Source organism: Prinia subflava, chromosome 13 (genome assembly GCF_021018805.1).
Source record: "Prinia subflava isolate CZ2003 ecotype Zambia chromosome 13, Cam_Psub_1.2, whole genome shotgun sequence".
NCBI lineage: Eukaryota > Metazoa > Chordata > Aves > Passeriformes > Cisticolidae > Prinia > Prinia subflava.
The window spans coordinates 20,300,423-20,322,396 of record NC_086259.1 but is presented as its reverse complement, the minus strand read 5'-3'; the positions used below and the strand labels follow the sequence as shown (position 1 = coordinate 20,322,396).

Below are 21,974 nucleotides of genomic sequence, written 5' to 3'. Positions count from 1 at the left end.
CCGCCGGCCGGGGGGACCCGCCGCGCCCGGTCCGTCCCGCCGCGCTCCGGGCGGGCCCGCGGCCCCAGCGCGCCGTTCCGGGCGGCCCCGCGGCCATGGCCGCGCCGGGGGGCGGCGAGGGGCCCGCGCCGGGCCGGGGGGGCCGCGGGCTGCAGGGAGCCATGAGGGCGGCGAGCGGCGCCCTGGGCATGGACAGCGCCGGCCGGACCAGGGTGAGCGCGGGGACGGCCGGGGAGGGACCCCCGGGCTCAGCCGCATCCCCGGGACTGCACCCCCGGGGCTCCCCCCGCATCCCTGGGCTCAACCTCCATCCCCGGGACTGCGTCCCCGGAATTCTCCTGTATCCCTGGGCTCACCCCGCATCCCCCGGCTTCTCTTGCATCCCTGAGCTTCCCCCGCATCCCTCGGCTTCCTCCCACGGCCTCACCCCCAGCTGCGGGGCAGCATCCCTGGTCTCATCCTGCATCCCCGGGCTCGCCCTGCATCCCGGGGCTCCCTCCGCATCCCCAGACTCACGCCCCACTCCCGGAGCTGCATCTCCGGTCTGACCCAGCACCCCTGGGTTCCCCCCGCTTCCCGTTCGGACCCGGAGCTGCGATCCCCCGAGGCCATGGGGGTTCCCGAGCTCCCCCACCCGCGGGGTCCCTGCTCAGCCCCCACTTTGGCAGGAGGCCTACGTGGAGTACCTGAAGAGCATCACCCTCATCGCCCAGGCTCTGCAGGAGGAGGCGGCAGGCACAGGTAAGGCAGGACCCCTTGTCCCCCCCCCGCAGAACCAAGGAGGTCGCTGGAAGTCCTGCAGTGACCTCAACACACCCTCCCCACAGAGAACAGCGAGGGGGTCACCCCCGACACCCCAAAACTGCTGAAGCTGGCGGAGCAGTGCCTGGAGAGGGTCAAATCCATCGCAGCGGCGCTGGGTGAGTGAGGGGTGGGGGTCCCGTTTTGGGGAGCTGGGTGCCCCCGCAGGGCCGGGCTGGTGGTGAGGCACAGCTGACCTGTCCTGCTCCCTCCCCAGGGAAAGCCCAGGTGAAACCGGCTGCACAGGAGCGGGGCGGGGGCCCTGCGCCCCTCCCCAGGCACCGCCGGGTCTGCTCGGATGAGGGGGGGAAGCTCTCGCCATTCCTGCCCCCCGAGATCTTCCAGAAGCTGCAGATCGCTGAGGCACACAGCACACGGAAGTACGGGGGGCTTGCACGTGGGGGTTGGACACAGGACTGGGTCACGGAGACTGGGATGAGGGGCTGAGACAGGGAGTGCTGGAGCATGGGGGGCTGATGTGGACGGGGATACAGCACCTGGGACGTGGGAGGCTCAAACACAGCGGGTAGGACATGAGGGATTCAAACACGAGGGGTTTGGGACATGGGGTCAAGCAAGGACTGCGCCACAAGCACTGGCATGGGAGCATCCTGCTCCCATGGCCGCTGGTGGGTCAAGGAGCAGGATGTGGTCCTGGCACATGTCCTGTGCCCTGTGGCGAGTGCTGAGACTGTTCATACAGGGAGCTGACCCCACTGGAGGAAGCCTCCCTGCAGAACCAGAAGCTGAAGGCAGCCTACGAGGCGCGAGTGGCACGGCTGAACCCAAGCCAGGCTGTGCAGAAGACATCCCTGGCAAGTGGGGAGCTGGGGAGGAGCTGGGACCAGATGGAACCGGCAGCCAGGCTGGGAGAGGGTCCCTGGGGGACCCCCGCTCCCCACTGGTGGCCGTGGGGTGTGGGTGGATGTTCCCAACTCCCCTCCTGCTACGCAGACGCTGTCCCTGCAGCGGCAGATGATGGAGAACCTGGTGATCGCCAAGGCCCGAGAGGAGACTGTATCCTTCCCAGGGGATTGCTCCAAGAGCCGGCTCCTGCAGAGCCAGTGCCCTGTCCTGGGTGTCACTGACCCACGCAGGCCTTTGGTGTCCTAGCTGGGGGATGGAGGAGGGCGAAGGGCAGCGGGTGAGCGCAGTGGTGGCTCTGGACCCTTAACCGTGCCTGGCCCAGCTGCAGCGCAAGATGGAAGAGCGGCGGCTGCGGCTGCAGGAGGCGGCCAACCGGTGAGTGGGGATGTCACCGAAGGGACCCTGAGCTGTGGGGATACCCAGCAGAGAGTGTGGCCAACACTGGCTTGGGGTGTCCCCAGGAGGTTCTCCAGCAGTGTGGCCCTCACCCCCGAGGAGCAGGAGCAGCGAGCGCTCTACGCTGCCATCCTTGAGTACGAGCAGGACCATGTGAGTGTGTGCCAGGGTCTGCTGACAGGGCTGGAGGCTGTGCCATGGGGCAGGAGGCTGTGCCATGGGAAAGCAGTCTGTGCCATGGGGCAGGGTGCTGCACCGTCCCCATGACCAGCCCTGGACACTCCCCAGGACTGGCCAAGGCAGTGGAAGGCTCAACTGAAGCGGAGCCCGGCGGATCTCTCAGTGGTGTCAGGGCTCTTCTCCTGCCTCCTGAGGTACTGCTGGGGCGGGCACAGCCCTGCCAGAGCGAGGGGGCTGCAGCTGCTGCCAGTGCCCCCCGCCCACCCCATCCCTCTGCCCACAGCTGCCCCGAGCACCCCATCACGCAGCTGCTGCGGCGGCTGCAGTGCGCAGTGTACGCCCGGCTCTACCCCGCCGTCAGCCGCGGCCCCGCCGACGCCTCCCCCACCTCCCCGTCGGGTCTCTCCTTCCTGTCGCTGGACGCGGGGGGCTCCTCACTGCCCGCCGAGCCCGGGGGCCGCCGGCTCCGAGCGTCCCGCAGCCTGCACTGCATGTTCTCGGTGCCCGAGCACGGCCCGGCCGCGCTGCGGCACAGCCAGTCCAGCACCCCCCTCGCCGACAGCGGCGCCCCGGGGCCCGCCAAGCCCCCCGAGACCCCCCGGGAAAGCTCCTTCGAGGACCTGGAGCGGTTCCTGGCGTCCCCCGAGGCTTGGACCCCCGCAGAGGCCCCGGCCAGCTCCGAGCAGAACACGGCGCTGCCGGAGCTGCTGAAGGGCGTCGTGAGGGACATCCACAACGCCATCGGTGAGGGACAGACGAGAGAGCGGGGAGCGGGCAGGGGGCTCTCTCCTGCACCCCGTGTAGACTCGGGGCACAGGGTGGGCAGAATGAGGGGGTCCCAGTGTGGGGAGCCCAGGGGGTCCCAGCGTGCTGCGTGACTTGCCCTTCCCAGACAGGCTCCTGGCTCTGACTCTGCTGGCCTTCGAGGGGCTCGGCACTGCCGCCGGCAAGGACCAGTGCCTGGCCTGCCTGGAGGAGGCTTTCTTCCCCCCGCTCTGGGCCCCGCTCCTGGCCCTCTACAGGTACTGTGACCCGCTTTGGAGGGTCCGAGACCCACTGACCCCTTCCTGGCACCCCCCCGTCACCTCTGTGCCCACAGGACCGTGCAGCAGCCCCGCGAGGCGGCCCTGGCACGGAGCATGGAGCGGCACCGTCACGCCAGCGCCGCCGACATGGGGCTGGCCTCACGCCTCTTCCCGCCCGGCCCCGGCCGCCCCGCGTACGCCTCCGCCGTGCAGGACCTGCGCCTCATCCCGCTGGAGACCTGTCCCCGCAGGAAGCTGGAGTGCATCGGTGAGCGGCAGGGGGGACGCGGCGCGGGGGCCCAGCCGTGGCGGGGCCCAGCGGTGGCGGTGACCCTGACGCCCGCCCTGTGCCGCAGTGCGAGCCCTGCGTGGCATCTGCGAGTGTGCTGAGGAGTATTGCGGCACCCGGGACGCCCGGAGCCTCGCCACGGCCGCCATGTGAGTACAGGAACAACATCCCTCGGCCACACAGAGCGGGATGGGGAGTGAGGGGCGTGTGGGGCTGGGGGCTCCTGTGGCCGGCGCGGTGTTGGCGCACCAGTCCCTGTGCCCACCATGGCTGATGGCCCCGTTGTCGCAGCGGGGCAGACGACCTGCTGCCCATCCTGTCCTACGTGGTGCTGCAGACGGGGCTGCCCCAGCTGCTCTCCGAGTGTGCTGCCCTGGAGGAGTTCATCCATGAGGGGTACGTGCCGGGGTGCTGGGCCGTGCAGGGCGCCCTGGGCTCAGGGCACCGTCACCCTCCTGGGACGGGGCAGTCGGGGCGGGAGGGGCTGGAATAGCGGCAGGGCTGAGGGGTGGTGGCCGTGGGGGTGCCCCGTTGGTGACAGTGTGACGGCTGTGGCACAGGTACCTGATCGGGGAGGAAGGGTACTGCCTGACGTCCCTGCAGAGCGCCCTGTCCTACGTGGAGTCGCTGCAGTGAGGAGGGGGCGGCGCGGGACCCCCACACCCCGGGCAGGTGCTGACGCCCCCTCCGCGGTCCTCCCGCCCTGCAGGGGGCGCTGTCGCGCGGGCTCAGCCCCGCCCCGGGGCGGGGCCACGGGCGGCACGTGCGTTCCGGGCCGGGAGGGGAGCGCGAGCGGCCGGGACCGGCAGGTGGGGGGGGAACCGGGACCGGGGCGGAACCGGGCTCAGGTGGGAACACCGGGAGATGTCCTGGGGGAAAGCGGGGTAACCAGGCCAGGGGAGTGACACCGGGGGGAAGGGATCAGGGAGGTGCCGGGGAGGCCTCGGGGGAGCGCAGTTCCGGAGCTGAGGCTTGGGCGGGGGATCTGCCAAGGTTGTGGGTCTGAGGGGTCCCGGGGTCCCGGGTGGGGTCTCACGCTGCTGTACCCGCAGGATGTGTGCAGGCTCGGCGCTGCGGCAGGAGCACCGGCAGGACTACGGGCAGGAATTCCGGCAGGAATTCTGCCAGGAGTACCGCCGCTCGCTGGAGCGGGAGTTCGACCCCGCTGGGACCTGCCCCGGCCCCGCCGTGGCGGAGCGGCTGCGGCAGCGGCTGCAGCAGGAGCCGGCGCTGCTGGAGGCCCTGCAGGACGATGCCCTGGCACTGCTGGCCCGGGGGCTGCAGGACCACCCCGACCCCGGGCTGGCGCTGCGGGGCCTGGCCAGTGCCTTCCGACTGCTGGAGCTGGCGGCCATCAACCTCTACCTCTTCCCGTGGCGCCGGGAGTTCGGCACCATCCAGGTGAGGCCTTGAGGCGGTATGGGGATGTTGTGGGGGTACCCAGACACCTCCAGCCACGCTCCCCGCTCTCCTTGCAGACCTTCTCCGGCGCCTACGTGCACCTGCTGCGCCCCGCGCTCCCCGAAGCCGACCTGGTGCGGAGTTTGGGCCGCCTGGGCTACGAGCGGCAGGACCGGCACCGCCTGGCTGTGGCGCGGCTGCCCCCGGGGCCCGCGCTGATCGCCGCCGCTGTCGGCTTCCTCGCCTGCCGCCTGGAGTGCGAGATCCTGGCAGAGCTGGCGCTGCGGCTGCGGCGGCCCCGCGCCCAGGAGCTGCTGGCGGCGCGGCATCGGGCCGGGGGCACCAAGGGGGGTCTGGAGATGCTGCAGGACCTGGGGACGCAGCACAGGGCGGCTGCCGACTGCGGCGAGGGCGTGGATCTCTACCGTGAGATGCCAGACAGCCCTGAGGACACGGGGGGAAAGGACACAGCCCCCCCAGCGCTGTGGAGGGACCCTCAGGATGTGCCCACGAGGGGCTGGGGACGCTGCGATGGCACGCTTGGGCCAGAGCCTGTGGGCAGCGCTGATCTGGACACCTCCTCTCACCTTTTCCCGGAGCAGGAGCTGCTGGGCACCAGCAGAAGTCTCCAGGAGACGCCAGAGCTGCCGTGCTACCAGCTGCACCTGTGCCTGCGCCGGGGCATGCTGCCCTCGTACTGCTGCAGCACCTGCCGGCAGCTGCACGCTGGCGGCTGCGCCGTGGGACACGCCTGCCGCAGCCGGCACCGCGGGCAGGAGCTGCGCGGGGAGCGGCAGCAGCGGCTCTGGCTGCAGCGCACAGAGCTGGACATGCTGCTGGCCGAGGGCTCTGCACCCCGCTCCTGACACGGCTGCTGCTGCCAGGAGGGGATGGGCACGGCCCCTGCTTGGCACAGGGACCTGGACTCGTCAGCCCCCGAGACAGCGGTGCCTGGGCTCTGCTCCAGTCCCGGCACTGCTGCTGTAAATTATTCAGTGCATCAGTAAAGTGGCTGCCTCAGCATGGGGTGCTCTGTCCTGGTGAGGGGGACCAAGACACCTGGTTCAGGGGTAGGGATCCACTTAAAGGGGGGCAGAACCTGGGGTGTCATGGGGGTATCCTTGTCCCCAGGGTGACACATAGAAAGGAGAGCAGAGCCACAGCTTCTCCCTCCTGCTGGCACAAAAGAATTGAGTCATTCCCTCTCTATGTTGTCACTGCCAGATGCTTTTATTGATGGCAAAATCAGGGTTCCCCCCTCACAGACAGCACAAACCAGGACCTCCACAGGACAGGACTGACCCTGCCAAGCCTGGGCATCCTCGAGCCCCACCTCTCCTGACCCTGGGGCCACGCTCGCCCAGCCCCAGCCTGGAGCCTGCCCCATCCCGCACGGGGAGATGGATTCGGGAGCCGTCCCGGGAACGGCTGGAGCCCGTGGCACTGGGACTGTGGGGCTGAGGGGATCCACCTCAGCCAGGACACATCATGCCTGTTGTCAGGGACAGCTCAGGGCTTGCTGCGCTTGGCCTGGCTCTCCATCGCCGTGCTGGCTGCCCGCTTGTTCCGGTGGTGGGGAAAGGTGGGCATCAGCTCTGGCTCACAGGCTGTGGGGCACACAGAGAGAGCAGTCAGCAGGGCCCAAAGCCTCCCAGTCCTGCCCTGCCCCAGCACGGGGAGTACTTACGCAAGGGCTTCTCCTTGAAGTAGGAACTCTCCAGGCAGTCCTTGGCTGTGGCCCTGTGGGGACAAGGGCAAGTGGCAGGGACTGCCCAGCATGGGGGACAGTGTGGGGCAGGTTCCCTGCCCTACCCACCCCACATCCTGCCTGGCTCTTACCTTTTCTTGGGGTCGTACATGAAGAGGAAGTTGAGCAGTCGCAGCCCAGCCTCTGAGAGCCAGGGAAACCTGTGCTTCAGGTTGTTGTAGGGCTGTTTGCGCAGGGTGTACTGGGTGGCCAGTGGCAGCTTGGAGAACCCCTGTAAGAAATGGAGTGTGAGGAAGGGCCAGGGGAGCAGCCAGGGAGAAAGGACAGGGGAAAGGGGCAGGGAGCTCTCACCGGCCATATGTTCTCGTTGGGTGTCCCCAGGAGCTGCACGATGAGGTCGATCTGGTGGATCTCAGAGGTGCCTGGCAGCAGCGGTTTGTGTGCCAGCAGCTCAGCCAGGATGCATCCCGCAGCCCTGCGGAGCACAGCAGCCTCTCCAGTGATCCCCCCACAGTCTGCAGCCCCCCAGCCCCATCCAGGCAGCCTCAGCCCTGCTCTTACCACATGTCAATGCTGGTGGTCTGCGTCGTCATCCCCAGCAGCAGCTCTGGGGCGCGGTACCTGCACAGGGGACACTCAGTGGCAGAGCTGGCACGAGCCTGCCCCGCTGGCAGGACCCAGCCCAGCACCAGCCACTCACCACAGAGTCACCACTTTGGGGGTCATGGGCTTAGGGGGCATCCCGTAGGTGCGTGCCAGGCCGAAATCAGCTGCAAGAGAGAGTTACAGTCTGGAGGGAGCTCAGCTCTGGGCAGAGCAGCCACAGCTGGATGCAAGTGCCAGGACTTACCTATCTTCACACAGCCTTTGTCCGTCATCAGCAGGTTGGAGACCTTCAGGTCCCTGTGGGAAACAGAGCAGCTGGAGGTGACAGACCACAGGGAAAATGCAATCCCATCATTCCATGACCTCCCTGCCCTGCCAGTGCTCCCACAATGATGGGCCCCACTCGGAGCCCATCCTGATCCCAAGACATGGGAGGTGTCCCCAGACATCCCTTTGTCCCCCCAGCTCCATCCTGCCGCTCCCACCTGTGGATGATGTAGTTCTCATGGAGGTACTGCAGGCCCTTGAGCACCTGCAGGATGATGCACTTCACCTGGGGACAGAGGACAGGAGCTGTGAGCTCTGTGGAACAGCAGTGCACAAACCCCCACAGGCCAAGCCCATGGGGGTGCCCTGCAGTCCCTCCATCCCTGTGTCCTCCCAGAGGGTTCTGGGTGGGCATTTTCTCACTGAGAGTCAGCAAAGCCCAGCCTCCATCAGAATCCCTGGAATCCCACAGCCCAAGGTCTAGGGAGCCCTTCATGGTGCCCACAAGTTTTGGCAGGAATGGCAGCACCCTCTCAGGGATGCTGAACCCAAATCCTGCCCCACCCTGTACCTGAGCCTCCGAGAAGGGCGTCTGCATGTTCTCCAGGAGACTGGCCAGGTCCTGCTCGCAGTATCCCATCACCAGGAAAATGCTGTTGGAGACAAGGAAAGGTCAGAGCATCCCCCAGGACAGGTCTGTCTCCAAGGAAGGCTTGGAAGGGCAGAGGGAGGACAGACAGGGGACTCTCACCTCTCCAGGTGGTTTCCCACAACCACCTCCTTCAGTTCCACGATGTTGGGGTGCTGGAGCTGCAGGAGCAGGGTGATCTCCCGCAGGCTGCTGATGGGCATTCCTGGGGGAGAGAGGAACAGCCGTGCTGCAGAAATGGCCTGCAGCCACAGCCAGGACAGAGCAGCCCCTGTTCCCCCCTCTCCTCCATTACCATCCTTCTCATTGTCCATCCGCACCTTCTTCAAGGCCACTGTCTCATCGGTCAGCGTGTCCCGGGCACGGTCTGGGGGCAGCACAAGACACGTTAGCACCAAACACACACCTGGGTTTGTCCCGACCTTCCCTCGGCCCCCCCAGCCCAGCTGCGGGGGAGGAACTGGGTGAGCTTCAGACCACCCCCGACCCAAACCGTGCTGGGATTCTACACGGGGCAATGGCTTTCCACCGGCAGAGGGCAGGGACAGATGGGACACCCCTAAGGAATTCTTCCCTGTGAGGGTGGGCAGGCCCTGGCACAGGGTACCCAGAGAAGCTGTGGCTGCCCCATCCCTGGAAGTGTCCAAGGCCGGGCTGGACGGAGTAACGCCAGTGGAAGGTGTCCCTACCCAGGGTAGGGAGTGGAACGGAATTAACCCGGGGGCCCCTTCCCGGTCCCGCATGGCGTCAGCGCACCGGGAACCGCCCCCGCCCGGGAGCAGTGCCCGCACTCACACACGATGCCGTACGTGCCCTCTCCGATCCGGTTCAGCTTCTCAAACTCCTTCACGCTGCGGCACCGTCCCAGCTGAAACCAAAGAGACGCGTCTAGGCGGTGCCGCTCGGGGGTTCCTCACCGGGGACCCCCGGCCGGCCCCAGGCCCTCCCTCTCACACCCCCGGGGACCCCCTGCACTCACCCGATCGGCTGCCGGAACCTCGAAGAAGCCCTCGCCTCGCAGTCGCCGCAGCCGCAGGGGCTCCAGCTCTGCCTCAGCCGGTGCCGATCCCGCTTGTGCCGCTCCCGCCTCCGCCGCTGCCATGTCCGAAGTGGCGAATTCTGCTCTGCGCACGCGTAATATTATCCAGCCCCCCGCAGGCCCCGCCCACACACATTAAGCCTCTGGCAACCGTTGCTAAGAAGGGACCAATAGCGACCCTGTCCCGCCCTAGCCCCGCCCCCGATTCGTTCTGTGGCCCCGCCCCTTTCCGCCGATCCCGAAACGTTCCCGCTGCTCACGTGACCTCCCCCTCCGGCCGCGTCGCTCTCGCGAGATTCAGCGCGCGCACCCCGGAAGTGGCGTCGGCGACACCCGGAAGCGGCGGCGGAACCCGGAAGCGGCGGCGGGCAGGATGGACGGTACCGGGGGGTTGGGCGGGACCGGCGCCTCCCGGTGGGGCTGGGGCGGGTCTTGAGAGATGGGGCTGGGGGTAGAGGGTCGTAGTCGGGACTGGTGGCCGGGACGTGTGGGCGGGGTCCCCGATCCCGGTGCCGGTCGTGTCGCTCAAACTGTGCTCTCCTTCCTTTCCAGACACGCTCTTCCAGCTGAAGGTGAGAGCAGCGGAGGCCCTTCCGCCTCCTTTCCGTCCCGTATCGGCGATCCCGGGGGAGTCCCGGCGCCGGTTCCGCCCGCTGGCCCGGCCTCATTGGGGCTGCTGCGGCGGGACCGTGACAGGAGGAGGCCCCGGCCTGCGGGGGGCACCGGGGGTGCCGCGGGCAGGGGGCCGGGCAGGCCTGGCCAGTGAGAGGTGCCTGGGGTGGGACAGGTGGGAACTGGCATGGTGGTACAAAGGGGAGCAGCTCCCCAGTGCCAGAGGTGGGGTGAGATGGGAAACTGGGCAGGAATTGTTCCCTGGCAGGGTGGGCAGGCCCTGGCACAGGTGCCCAGAGCAGCTGTGGCTGCCCCTGGATCCCTGGCAGTGCCCAAGGCCGGGTTGGACAGGGCTGGGAGCAGCCTGGGACAGTGGGAGGTGTCCCTGCCATGGCAGGGCAGGGCTGTGAGGTCCCTCCCGGCCCTGAGCATTGCCTGACCCTGCCCTGGCCCTGATCCGGTGCTGCCCCGCTCCCTCCCACAGTTCACAGCGAAGCAGCTGGAGAAGCTCTCCAAGAAAGCCGAGAAGGACTCCAAGGCCGAGCAAGCCAAGGTCAAGAAGGTGGGTGGGCTCCTGCTGCCGGTGCTCAGCGCTGGGGGCAGCTTCAGCTCCCTGCTCCGGGGATGTGGGGGCGGGGAAGGGGCAGAGCCCGGAGCTACAGGGGCGTGGGGCACACCCAGCACTGCTGGATCCTGCTGGGAGCCCCTCCTGCAGCCCAGCCCAGCCCGGGGGCTCCCTGAGCGTGGCTGTCCCTGAGCGTGGCTGTCCCTGAGCGTGGCTCTCCCCCCGGCAGGCGCTGCAGCAGAAGAACGTGGAGTGTGCGCGGGTGTACGCCGAGAACGCCATCCGCAAGAAGAATGAGGGGCTCAACTGGCTGCGCATGGCCTCGCGCGTGGACGCCGTGGCCTCCAAGGTGCAGACAGCCGTCACCATGAAGGGGGTAAGAGCCTGCAGCGGGGCCTGGCGGCTCCAGCCCCACCTGGAGCTTCCCCTCTCAGCGCCTCCCACCACCACGGGCTCCCAGAGTGACCCCAGACCCCCTCAGACAGGTTCATCCTGCCTGGGACGGTGCTTGGGTTCTCCTGTAACCCTCAGAGGGTTTCTGAAGGAATCTCCCGTTGCAGGTGACGAAAAACATGGCACAGGTAACCAAGGCCCTGGACAAGGCCCTGAGCTCCATGGACCTGCAGAAGGTGTCGGCAGTGATGGATAAATTCGAGCAGCAGGTGCAGAATTTGGATGTTCACACGTCGGTGAGTGCCAGGCGTCCAGGAGAGAGGGGCTGGGGTGACAGGGGGATCCCTGCCGGGTCTCTGGCCGGGCAGGGTGGCAGGGCTGTGTCTGTCCCAGGTCATGGAGGACTCCATGAGCTCGGCCACCACGCTGAGCACGCCGCAGGAGCAGGTGGACAGCCTGATCGTGCAGATCGCCGAGGAGAACGGGCTGGAGATCATGGACCAGCTCAGCCAGCTGCCCGAGGGGGCCTCGGCCGTGGGGGAGAGCTCTGTGCGATCCCAGGAGGATCAGCTGTCCCGGAGGTTGGTTCTCTCCCAGTCCTGGGCTCTTCCTGGGGGGCTCAGTGGAGCTCCCTGGGCGTGCAGGCTGCTGAGGCGGCTGCTGCTGCTGTTGCTGCTGCCCTGACCTGGCCCCTCCCTGCTCTCCCCAGGCTGGCTGCCCTGCGGAACTGAGCTCTCCCTGGGGACGGCCCCGGCGCAGCGGGAGGAGCCGGGACCCCCTCCCGCAGCCCGCAGCCCCCCCTGCCCGGGCTCTTGTGGGGGTGACAGGCGGGAATGTGGCTGCTCCCCCTGCTGGACTGTGAGGGCTTCGTGTGGGGGCGCTGCTGGTGGTGCCTGGCAGAGCCCCACGTCCCGCTGCTGACGAACACTAAGGGGGTTTTGCTGCTCTCGGGATGCTGCTCCCCAGCTCCTCCGTCGTTCCCTGTCCCTGCCCGGAGCTGAGCTGGGGGAGGAGTTCCTCAGGAGCTGTTTGGGAGGAGCAGGAGAAGCCGCGGGGTTCCCGGTGTCCGGCGGAGCTGCGGGAAGGGCCCTGGGCTCGGCTGTGGATCTGGGGAGGTCGGTGCCTTGCAGGAAGGGGCGGTGACACCGGGCTGTCCCCTCCCCGCTGTCACTGTCCCTGTGCCCTTTGCTGCTCCATGTCCCGCGGGGCCGACACCCCCAGCCCCGTACCATGAAGTGCCCTTTGGAACACCCCCTGCCCAGCCCTGTTCATGTCAATCCACACATTCCCGAGGCACTGCCAGCTGGAAATGGTTATCCCGGCCCTGACTGCCAGTTTGGACCAGTGAGGACCCGTGTCCAGCACTGGGAGCGGACTGCAGCAGCTGTGGCGGCTGCAGACACGTCCCCAAATGTCCCCCTGCTGGGTGGGTGTGACAGGGAACGCAAAACCATCCCGGGAGCAGCTCTAGCTCGTCCCTGGATATCCTCTGTCCCCTCGCTGCTGGCACCGGGCTGGGGGCGGGGGCTGCTCTCCGTGTCCCCTCCCGCTGCTCGTCCCTGTCCCCTGTCACCTTCCCCTGGGGCTGGAGCTGTTTGTGCCCCTCCCGCGCCATCGCCGGAGCTGCAGGATTGCTGGAAGCTCTCCAGGAAGGAAGCGCTGTTTCCTTTGGCTCTCCCGGGAGGAGCCTTCACCTCTGGGCGGTGTCACGGGGGTCGCCTCCCGGCACAAACATTTCCCGCCGCGTTGATTATTTTTCCTGAGTTCAGTGGCCTTGGAGCGTGTGGCTGGTGACACAGGGCCTTCCTCACCACCGAGGAGGAGGAAGCAGCTGTGGTCTACAGCAGAGCGTTGCATCTTGTGCCACCTCCCGATGGGCCGGGTGGGAAGCTGGGGGACCCTGGAGGTTTGTGCCTGGCTCCCTGCACGGTGGCACTGGGGACTCCAGACCTGCCCCCGTCCCTCTCCCCGGGCTGTCTCTGTGTGGTTTCGTTGGTGGGGTTTTTTTTAAGCTTGTCTTATTTGCCTTCTTTTTCCCCAAACTGTGTCTGTGCCCTTCTGTGGGTTTAAATAAACAATCTCTGAACACTGCAGTGTGTGGTGGGGGTGTGGCTGCAGAGGGAGGTCTGCGGTCCCCATTGTCCCTTCGTGTCCCCTGCCCTGCCAGGACCTGGTGCCGGGGGCTGCCCTGGAGCTGAGGAGGAAGGGGCTGCTCGTCCTTCCTGTGCCCATCCGGGAGCCGGGAAGCGGCTCGGGGTACCCGCTCTGGGGGTCCTGGAGGGCGAGGACAATCCCTGTCCCCCACTGCCACCGCTCCTGCAGGACCTGTCCCTTCATGTGGCCGAACGGGGGGGACGAGAGTGAGCAGGAGCTCCGAGAGCTGGAGCCCAGCTCCCTTCCCCGTTAGCGCTGGGCCAGCCCCGCTCCCTGCTCCGTTCCCCGGCCCTGCTGGGGACAGGCTGGGCTTGGCACCGCAGCCACCCTGCCCGCAGCAGCCTCGCTGCCAGGGACGGCGCTGCGGGGTGAGGGTGCAGCCTTCCCTGCCCGTTCCCCTCCCCTGCCGTACCTATCCCTCGCTGTGCTCATCCCTTCCCGTGCCCGCCTGGCACACGGGCGCCGTGCCTCAGCCAAGTCCCGAATGCCACAGGAAGATGGCTCTCCTTCTCCTGCCTGTTCTCCCGCCCCCGCTCCGAACACAGCCTGTTCCTGAATGCGAGAGGAAATTGCTAAGGAGATAATTAAGTAGCCAATTAATTAGCTAATGATTAATGGAAGCATCCTGCGGAGGCAGCGCCGCAGCCGCCCTGGCCAGGTGTTGCCGGGATGTGTCACTCCCGCTGCGGTGATGGCTTCCCGGTGTGCCGGGACCCGACTGCTCTGCCCCGCCGGTGACACGGGGGGTGGCCGGTGACACGGAGGGTGGCCCGACATCTCCAGCCAGGGGGGCGCGGGGGGTCCCACAGAGCCTCACACTCGCTGCCGGCACTGCTCGAGCCACGGTTTTATTTTGCCGGCAGAAAGCGGCGCAGGATCGTGCCCGCCCGGCAGCCCTGGTGCTAGGACAGCACGGAGAGGGGCAGGGCCATTGCCAGCGCCAGCGCCAGGGCTGCCGGAGGGCGCTGCGCGGTGCCAGCATCGTTGGGGTACCCGTAGCTGGTTCTGCACTGCTGCTCCAGCTCCTCGAAGGCGATGGGGGTCTCGTGGGCAGCTGTGCCCTGCAGGCTCCTCTTCACCTGCCGTGGGGACAGTGTGGGCTCCCACTGCGAGGGGCAGTGCCCGTCCGCACAGAGCCCCTGCCACCCCGTGCTGCCCTGTGCCACCCCCACCATCCCACGCACATCCCAGTGCCCCAAGTGCCCCTGTGCCTCCCCGTGTCCCCATAAATCCCTGAGTGGCACATGCCATCATGTTCCATTTGTGTCTGCTGCTCCAAGTGTCCCTGTGCCAAGTGTCCCCATGTCCCATACATCCCCATTCCTGATGCTCCCAGTGCCACTCGTGTCCCCATGGTCCAAGTGTCCCCTCTGCCCCGTGCTTCCCATGCCGCACTCACCCTCTCCACTTCTTTGAAGACCCGGAGCAGGTTCTCAGCCAGGGCCCCCCTCACCTCCTTCTCTGTCCAGTTCCTCGCCAGCAGCTCGGCCACCAGCGCAGGATACTTGGAGACGTCTTCCAGGCCAGTGGGGACCCTGTGCCACCCCACAGCTCATAGCGCCCCCAGCCACCCACACAGGGGCAGGGGGGGACGCCCCCACCCCTCAGGAAGTCCCCATGGTGGGGACACGCTGTCCCATCCCATCCTGCACCATCTCCCTCCTTACCCTGAGACCCCGTCGTAGTCCCCGCCGAAGCCGACAGCCTGGGCACCGGCCACCTTCTTCACATAGTCCAGGTGGTCTGGGGGGGACACCGGGGTCAGCAGGGCAGGGGGGTCACTGCCACCCCCCACCCCCCGGGCACCTCCTCACCAGCAACGTCGGACAGCTTGGCCTTGTCACTGCAGGTCACGTAGGCGTTGTAGAAGTTGACCATCACCAAGCTGCCCGTGGAGGCCTGGGGGGAACAGCCCTGAGCCCCCAGCCCCCCCAGGACCCCCCTGTCCCTGCCCTGCTCCGGCAGTGCCCCACACTCACCACCAGCTGCAGCACGTCGTCGGGCACATTGCGGCGGTGCCGGCAGATGCTGTAGGCAGATGAGTGGCTGAAGATGACGGGGGCTTTGGAGATGTTCAGCACGACCTTCATCGTGTCCACCGAGACGTGGGCCAGGTCCACAATCATGCCCAGGCGGTTCATCTCCTCCACCACCATCTGCAGGGACAGGGGTGGGGCTGGGGGGTGCATGGGAGGGGTCCCCTGTGGGGATGTCTGGAGCTGCCTGGGTGGCAGGCATGGGATGGATGGATGGATGGATGGATGGATGGATGGATGGATGGATGGATGGATGGATGGATGGATGGATGGAACACTGCACCCAGCATTGGGCCAGTGGGTGCCAGTACCACATTCCTCCAATGCCATTGCTCCTGGGCACCACTGCTGATGCTATTCCTCACCTTCCCAAAAGGTGAGAGGCCGTGGTGCACAGGTTTTTCATCCTTGGTGTCCACCAGCCAGTTGTCAGCCCTGCAGAGCAGGGAGAGCATCAGAGTGGCCACACCTCTGACCACATCCCCCCATGCCATCACTGCCACACTCTGTGTCCCCCCTGGGGCCCTACCAGGGGGTGTTACAGCTGTGGGTGAGGGTCATGTAGCGGGCGCCCAGGCGGTAGAGGGTGCGCAGGACGCCCAGGCTGCTGTCAATGGAGTGGCCACCCTCCACCCCCATGAGGCTGGCCACCTTCCCGCTCCGGAACGCCTCCTCGATACCTGCGGGAGGGCAGGGGCATCAGCCGGGGTGGGCACGGCCTGGCAGCCCCCCCTCATGTCCCTTGCCCGCTCACCGTGGCTGTCGGTGACGCAGGCGAAGGTCTCGGGGTACAGGTCGCACATGCGCTGCACCACGTCCATCTGCTCCAGCGTGCGCCTCACCGCGTCCTTGTTCTGTGTCTCACAGGGCACGTACACCGACCAGAACTGCCACGGGCATGCTGTCAGCACGGGCACTGCCCACCCCGCTGCCCACCCCACTGCCCACCCCACTACCCACCCTGCTGCCTACCCTGCTGCACACCCCACTGCCCACCCTGCTGCACACCCCACTGCTCACCCCACTGCCCACTCCAGTGTCTCCACTAGTCCTGGTGCTGTCCCAAGAACCCCAGTGCTCACACTGGTGCCCTTCCTGGTGTCCCTGCCCACCCCAGTGCCCCCACTCTCCCTGGTGTCCTCACTGGTGCCCCTGCCCACCCTGATGTTCCCTGCCCTCCCCAGAGCCCACCCCAATGCCTGCCCTGGTGCTCCTACCTGCCCTCCCACGTGCCCCTGGCGCAGTTTGGGGATGTTGGTGTGGGTGTCGTTCAGCAGGGTCAGGTTGGCTTTTGGCAGCCTCAGCTGGTTGTTGAACTTCCTGAGAAGCTGCCAGGGCAGGTCATTGTGCCTGGGCAGGGACAGGATGGGCACTGAGGAGTGGCCTGACCCTCTGCCCACCCCCCTGGCTGGCTGCACACACAGTCCCCTCATCTGGCTGTCATTCCTTCCATCCTTCCATCCATCCATCCATCCATCCATCCATCCATCCATCCATCCATCCATCCATCCATCCATCCATCCATCCATCCATCCATCCATCCATCCATCCATTTATTATCCCTCATCCATCCTCCACCCCCCCTCAGTCCATTTGTCCACCCACCTGTCCCCTCACCCAAAAGCCACCCAAGCAGTTCCAGGAGCTGAATACAGGCCACTTCCAGGGGACAGTGCCATGTGGGACCCCCCAGAGGACCCTCCCAGCCCATAATCAACCCTCACATCCAGGGGAGCCAGCCCAACACCCCCCTTTGACAGGGATGTCACCGCACCACACGACCCACACCCAGCAGTGCCACTGGGGAAGTGGCAGGGTCAGGGCTGAGTGCCACTTCCTGCTCCTGTCACGATCCCACATCCCCCTGTTCCCCCCGCCTGCTCCTGTTCCAGCGGCACAGCACTGATCCACAAGGGAAGGCTGCAGGGGACCGGAGCCTCCCGAGGGTCCCGAGAAGGGACCAGGGACATCACTCAGCACTGAGAAGGAATTCCCCCAGGGCAGCCTAACCCCGGCTTCCCGGTACCCTGCCCGATACCACCGGGCTGCGGCGCCGGGGATCCCCTCGGCTGCACAGACGGTCCCACGGGGTCCCTGGGAAAGCTGTCCCCTGTCCCCACAGAGCCCCGGCCTGCCTGGCATGGGGATCCCCTGGGAAAGCTGTCCCCTGTCCCCACAGAGCCCCGGGCTGCCTGGCATGGGGATCCCCTGGGAAAGTTGTTCCCTGTTCCCGCACAGCCCGGGGGTGCCTGGCCCGGGCATCCCCCGCCGGGCTGTCCCAGCAGGGTTTCCCAGCTGGGGCTTTCCCACAGAAACCGAGCAGCTGGGGACGCTGCGGGGCCGGGTGACCTTTGCTCACCCGTCGATGACCGGCGTGGTGTTCATGATGCGCTTGGCCTCCTCCAGGTGCTGCTGTCCAGTGCTGGGCAGTGCCAGCGCCAGCACCAGCACCCACACGCTCCCACCTGGCATCTTCTCCTGCTGGGTGCTGCTGGGGACAAGGGGGGACCTGCCACCACCGTGTGAGCACAAGCACTGGGATGGCTGCCCCGTGCTCCTCCGTCCCCTCCCGCCGTCAATGAATAACCAGGAGTGCAGCTTACCCCTCCCCGGGTGCCCTGTGCCCGCTTGGCAGTGCCAAGGCTCCACGGCCACGGCCTCCCCCAGCCCAGCCCCGGTGGCTGTGCCGTGCCAGGGCCTCTCCTCCGAGCCGCGGTGACGCTCCCAGTCCCTCTAATGAAGCCCAGATTTTTTTCGGTTGGGAAAATGCCAGTCCCGTCGGCGCCTCAGCCTCCCCGGCACTGGCATCCATCGCACCCCCAGCTCAGCACTGGCACCCCCAGCATCCCCGGCACCCCCAGCAGCCCTGGCCCCGCTCACCCCGGCCCGGGACACTCGGGCAGTCCCTGCCTGCGACGGCTGTGAATTAAGTTTTCCGGCTTGCGTGCGGTGACGGGGCTGGGATGGGCTCCAGCCACCCCAGAGCCACCCCCCGCCATGGCGCCGGAGCCGCCACATGCCCCGGGGGAGGCAGCGGGGGTGGCACGGCCGCGGTGTGGGGCTGCCGCTGCTCCTCCGTGTGTGCTGGGATCCCCCACACGCCCGTCCCGCTGCAGCGTCCCGAGGGGAAACTGAGGCACCGCTATCCTGCGGATGCTGCGCATCCCTGCTGGCTCCAGCTGTGGTGACCTTCCCAGCACGAGGCCTTGGTGGGGCTTCTTAGGAATGGCACGGAGCCACGTGGAGATGGCCGGTCCAAGTGGACACCTCATCCTGGGGTGTGCTGGGATGGGAAGCCATGGGGAGCTCGGGATGGGGACGATGTGGGGCTGGCATCTCTCGGGCTTCCTGGCCCCCTCCCCGAGGTGACGCGGCCCCCACGCTTCTCCCGGCGGCGGCGGCGGGTCTGGGAAGGGAGGACTCCCATCCCCTCCGGTCCCCTCCCATCCCACCCATCCCACCCCGGGTGTCTCCAGCCCCTGCCAGCAGCGCTCTCCCGGCGCTGGCCCCAGCGCGGCCGGATTCCCGGCTCCCCGGCAGGAATGTGCCGGGGGGTTCCGGCCCCCCGCCCGCCGGGGCCGCTTCCTCTTTCGGCGCTATTTAAGCGGCTCCCGGCGCATCCCGCCCGGCCGGGCCATGGAGCGCATGGAGGTGACCGAGACCTTTGCGGGCATCGCCCTGCCCGGCCACCTCCACACCCAGGAGTCCCTCGGCTTCGCCGCCGCCTTCACCTTCCGCCCCACCGACGTGCTCATCGCCACCTACCCCAAATCGGGTGAGGGGACAGGGGGACACGGGGACAACGGGGGCACACTGCGGGACAGGGATGGGACCCCGCGCTGGAGCGGGGGCTCTTCCGGAGCTGCCGGCGGGGCTGGGAGGTGGCCGGGCTGGGAGACACCCGGACCCGGTCCCCGCGGCCACTCTTTGGCACAACACGGGGACCCCTGGCCAGGAGGTCCTGCCCCCTGAACCCTGTCCTGCTGCCGTACTGTCCCCAGCCCTAGCCTGGTGTCCCTGGGGGCTCAGGGAGTGGGGACAGGGCACTGCCAGCCCAGCCGCTGCCACAGGAGGGGCTGGGATGGGAGGGTCAGGCTGAGCCGTGCCTCGCTGTGCCAATCCGTGCTACCTGTGCGAGTTCAGGGCCATTCCGTGCTGTGCACACGATGTGCCGTGCCATGCCGTGGTGCCGCGCCCTGTGGCCCTGCCCTGACACCACCTCTGCAGGCACCACGTGGATGCAGGAGATCCTGACGCTGCTCTTCAGCCTCGGAGATGCCCGCCCGGCCAAGACCATTCCCAACTGGGAGCGGGCGCCGTGGCTGGAGCAGATCTACTGCCGGGAGGCTCTGCGGGACACCGAGAGCCCCCGGCTCCTCACCACCCACATGCCCGCCCACGTCCTGGCGCCCGCCCTGCAGCGCAGCAAGGCCAAGGTGCGAGGGGTCCCCAGTGCTCCGGGGGTCCCTGCAGGGACATCCCACACCCACGGGGCTTCCCACAGCTGGGGAAACGCTGGGGGAATTCTGAGTGGGGTGGAGAGGAATCCCCCCAGCTGTGGGGGTGACACTGTGTCCCCCCCAGGTGATCTACGTGGCCAGGAACCCCAAAGATGTCGCTGTCTCCTTCTACCACTTCCACCACCTGGCAAAGTTCCTGCCCGACCCCAGCTCCTTTGATGCCTTCCTGACGCAGTTCCTCGAGGGCACAGGTAGGGACTGGGGAAGTCTGTGAGGGGTGAAGACTCAGCCTCAGGGCCCCCCATCACCCCCCACCTCCCCCCAGTTCACTACGGCTCCTGGTTTGACCATGTCAAGGGCTGGCTGGGCCAGCGGCACCTCCTGGACATCCTCTACGTCACCTATGAGGAGCTGCACCAGGTGAGCCCCGCTGTGTCCCCCTCCCTGTCCCTGTCCCTGGGGCAGGTGCCCGGTGCTGACCGTGCTCCTGCCCCAGGACCTGCGTGGCACAGCGCAGCGCCTCAGCACCTTCCTGGGGTGCCCGCTGGCCCCGGGGACGCTGGCAGCCCTGGAGCAGCACTGCAGCTTCTCCGCCATGCGGGACAACGCCATGGCCAACTACTCCCTCATCCCCTCCGAGATCATGGACCACAGCCAGGGCCGCTTCATGCGCAAGGGTGAGGAGGAATTGACTCATCCCATCCCATCCCCTCCTGTCCCAGGTGTCTCCAGCCCCTCCTAGCAGCACTGTCCTGGTGATGGCCCCAGCACAGCCAGATTCCCGACTCCCCCAGCATTTGGGGCTGGGAGTGCAGCATCCCTGACTCCCCATCCCGTCTGTCCCACAGGGGTGGTGGGGGACTGGCGCAGCCACTTCTCCCCCGAGCAAAATGCCCTCTTCAACCGTCGCTACCAGGAGGAGATGGGGGATGTGGAGCTGCCCTCGCAGTGGCCCATGGCCTGAAGGACCCAGGGGTTGGGGGGACACTGAGCCCTCCCCTGCTGAGAACCACGGCATGGAGAGCCTGCACGGGCCTCCTCAGGCACCCCATGAAACACCCCTGTGTCACCCTGGCACCAGGGGTTCCCACAGGGCTGGGGGTCTGCTGGGGGCCATGGCACCACCCCACCTCCCTGGGGACGGGGAGCTTTTCCGGCCGTGCATTGTGGCCATCCCCGTGGCCTTGCTCCCCCCGGCCAGGGCGCGTGGCCTTGACCTCCCTTTCCGCCCATCCTGCCCTGAGGAAATAAATATTTATTGCTGTTCCCGGGCAGGCAGTGCTGTTCCCACGGCTGTGAGGCGGGAAGCAGCGCCGGCAGCGGGAAGAGCTGCTGTTATCAGGAGCATCACATCAGGGTGGGGACGCATCCCCGGGGCCCTTATCAGCTGCTGGGGGCAATGACCGGGTGGGCAGCACGGGCCGGGGCGGGGTGCCAGGCTCCGGGGCCGGGTCACTGCCTGGCAGCAGAGCTGGTGGCACGGAGCTGGCTCCTTCAGCAGGACCCAGGGCTCTCCAGCCCTGGAGTCTCCCTCCCGCCAGATCCCCTTCCAGTGCCCCTGTCCCGACTACCCTGGTTGGATGCTTCCCCTGCCCATCTCCCCTCCAGGGCTGTTTGCGCTGAGGGGTTTGTTCCACCCCCCTCAGCACCCTGGGGTCTCCCAGGCAGGGAGCACCCCCAGCCCCCATCCCCTCTCCTGCCACGCTCCAAGGAACCCGGCAAGCAGAGCCTCAGTCAATAACTGGTTCCTTACGCTGCCCCTGCAGGGTGAGCAGGGTGGGGGCTTGGCCCTGGCACCACCAGGACCCCTGGCTAGGGCTGGCTGAGAGGGGGGAGGTGGTGAGATCTGTGGGATCTGTGGGATCTGTGGGACAGTGACACCAATGTCCTGCCATTCCTGCCACCTCTGCCCGCCCCTCCTGCCGGTAGGGACAACCCAGCGTGCTGTCTCTGGACACTCCCAGCCCCGTGGGTCCCTCTGCACCCACCCTGGGGTACCCATCCGTCCCCATGGATTGGGGTGCCAGGGCAGCTCCTGCCCACACCAGCACTGGCCCCTGCTGCAGCCTCCCAGGCGACAGGTTTGGGTTTCCACGGCAACATCCATGATCCCGCCTTACAGGAGATGAATCAAGGACTATAAATAGGTGCTGAATGGGGGTGCAGGTACTGCCCCCCCCGCCGTGCCTTTTGCTGCCAGCGGTGCCCAAGGGCCAGCAGAGCCGTCCCGGTGAGTGACACCCACATGGGGACAGCCTGGCACCTGTACCCAGGGGGATGGCAGCATCCTGCAGCCCGGCTCAGCGGCACCTGCACGGCAGATCTCAGGTGGCCCCACCCCGTGAGGCTGTGCCAGGCCCCAGTTTCAGTCCCTGCGGTGGCCTTGGGCACACCCTGCCCCTGGGGATGTCACCTTGCCAGGAGCATCTGCTGGCACTGTGCTGGCAGCGTCAGCTCTCAGCGTGTGGCAGCAGTGTGGCACAGTGCCCGGCACGCGGCACAGCGTGATGCACAGGGCACACGGCA

The 21,974-nt window shown here is 67.3% G+C and overlaps 6 protein-coding genes across 11 annotated transcripts; 4 read left to right on the top strand and 2 right to left on the bottom strand.

Moving 5' to 3' along the window:
• Positions 1 to 33: 33 nt before the first annotated feature.
• On the top strand, positions 34 to 4,746 carry VPS9D1 (VPS9 domain containing 1). The gene is made up of 16 exons (XM_063411025.1): positions 34 to 212; positions 669 to 741; positions 828 to 920; positions 1,019 to 1,181; positions 1,505 to 1,616; positions 1,756 to 1,818; positions 1,991 to 2,043; positions 2,130 to 2,217; positions 2,353 to 2,438; positions 2,528 to 2,988; positions 3,137 to 3,266; positions 3,344 to 3,537; positions 3,626 to 3,707; positions 3,850 to 3,954; positions 4,119 to 4,230; positions 4,611 to 4,746. Exons 1-15 carry the CDS (start codon positions 96 to 98, stop codon positions 4,192 to 4,194), a joined length of 1,896 nt encoding a protein of 631 aa, XP_063267095.1. The 5' UTR covers positions 34 to 95; the 3' UTR covers positions 4,195 to 4,230; positions 4,611 to 4,746.
• SPATA2L (spermatogenesis associated 2 like) lies at positions 4,612 to 5,825 on the top strand. Its single transcript, XM_063411087.1, has 2 exons — positions 4,612 to 4,959; positions 5,037 to 5,825. The coding sequence occupies exons 1-2, from the start codon at positions 4,612 to 4,614 to the stop codon at positions 5,823 to 5,825; spliced, it is 1,137 nt and encodes a 378-aa protein (XP_063267157.1).
• Positions 5,826 to 6,164: 339 nt separating this feature from the next.
• On the bottom strand, positions 6,165 to 9,329 carry CDK10 (cyclin dependent kinase 10). The gene is given in 13 exon segments (XM_063411027.1): positions 6,165 to 6,566; positions 6,647 to 6,699; positions 6,799 to 6,983; positions 6,986 to 7,142; positions 7,229 to 7,288; positions 7,368 to 7,437; positions 7,518 to 7,570; positions 7,759 to 7,826; positions 8,112 to 8,193; positions 8,292 to 8,394; positions 8,485 to 8,556; positions 8,985 to 9,057; positions 9,169 to 9,329. Coding segments are annotated over 13 exon segments (1,197 nt in total). The 5' UTR covers positions 9,292 to 9,329; the 3' UTR covers positions 6,165 to 6,468.
• Positions 9,330 to 9,464: 135 nt separating this feature from the next.
• CHMP1A (charged multivesicular body protein 1A) lies at positions 9,465 to 12,889 on the top strand. Its single transcript, XM_063411028.1, has 7 exons — positions 9,465 to 9,608; positions 9,781 to 9,800; positions 10,325 to 10,402; positions 10,635 to 10,781; positions 10,966 to 11,094; positions 11,192 to 11,379; positions 11,508 to 12,889. The coding sequence occupies exons 1-7, from the start codon at positions 9,602 to 9,604 to the stop codon at positions 11,527 to 11,529; spliced, it is 591 nt and encodes a 196-aa protein (XP_063267098.1). The 5' UTR covers positions 9,465 to 9,601; the 3' UTR covers positions 11,530 to 12,889.
• Positions 12,890 to 13,721: 832 nt separating this feature from the next.
• Positions 13,722 to 18,349, bottom strand: DPEP1 (dipeptidase 1). 6 transcript variants are annotated; one of them, XM_063410905.1, is made up of 11 exons: positions 17,869 to 18,349; positions 17,348 to 17,497; positions 16,206 to 16,338; positions 15,743 to 15,875; positions 15,518 to 15,668; positions 15,354 to 15,423; positions 14,932 to 15,108; positions 14,767 to 14,851; positions 14,620 to 14,695; positions 14,352 to 14,487; positions 13,722 to 14,031 (listed from the first exon to the last, which is right to left on the bottom strand). In XM_063410905.1, the coding sequence occupies exons 1-11, from the start codon at positions 18,258 to 18,260 to the stop codon at positions 13,855 to 13,857; spliced, it is 1,680 nt and encodes a 559-aa protein (XP_063266975.1). In that variant the 5' UTR covers positions 18,261 to 18,349; the 3' UTR covers positions 13,722 to 13,854. The 6 variants fall into 6 exon arrangements, with proteins under 6 accessions (XP_063266975.1, XP_063266976.1, XP_063266977.1 ...); XM_063410906.1 differs by having other exon boundaries at positions 17,348 to 17,479; XM_063410907.1 differs by having other exon boundaries at positions 13,724 to 14,031; positions 17,348 to 17,476.
• A 181-nt stretch (positions 18,350 to 18,530) lies between these two features.
• Positions 18,531 to 20,714, top strand: LOC134557481 (sulfotransferase 2B1-like). Its single transcript, XM_063410530.1, is given in 7 exon segments — positions 18,531 to 18,548; positions 18,550 to 18,763; positions 19,216 to 19,424; positions 19,573 to 19,699; positions 19,774 to 19,868; positions 19,945 to 20,125; positions 20,297 to 20,714. Coding segments are annotated over 7 exon segments (960 nt in total). The 3' UTR covers positions 20,413 to 20,714.
• Positions 20,715 to 21,974: the final 1,260 nt, after the last annotated feature.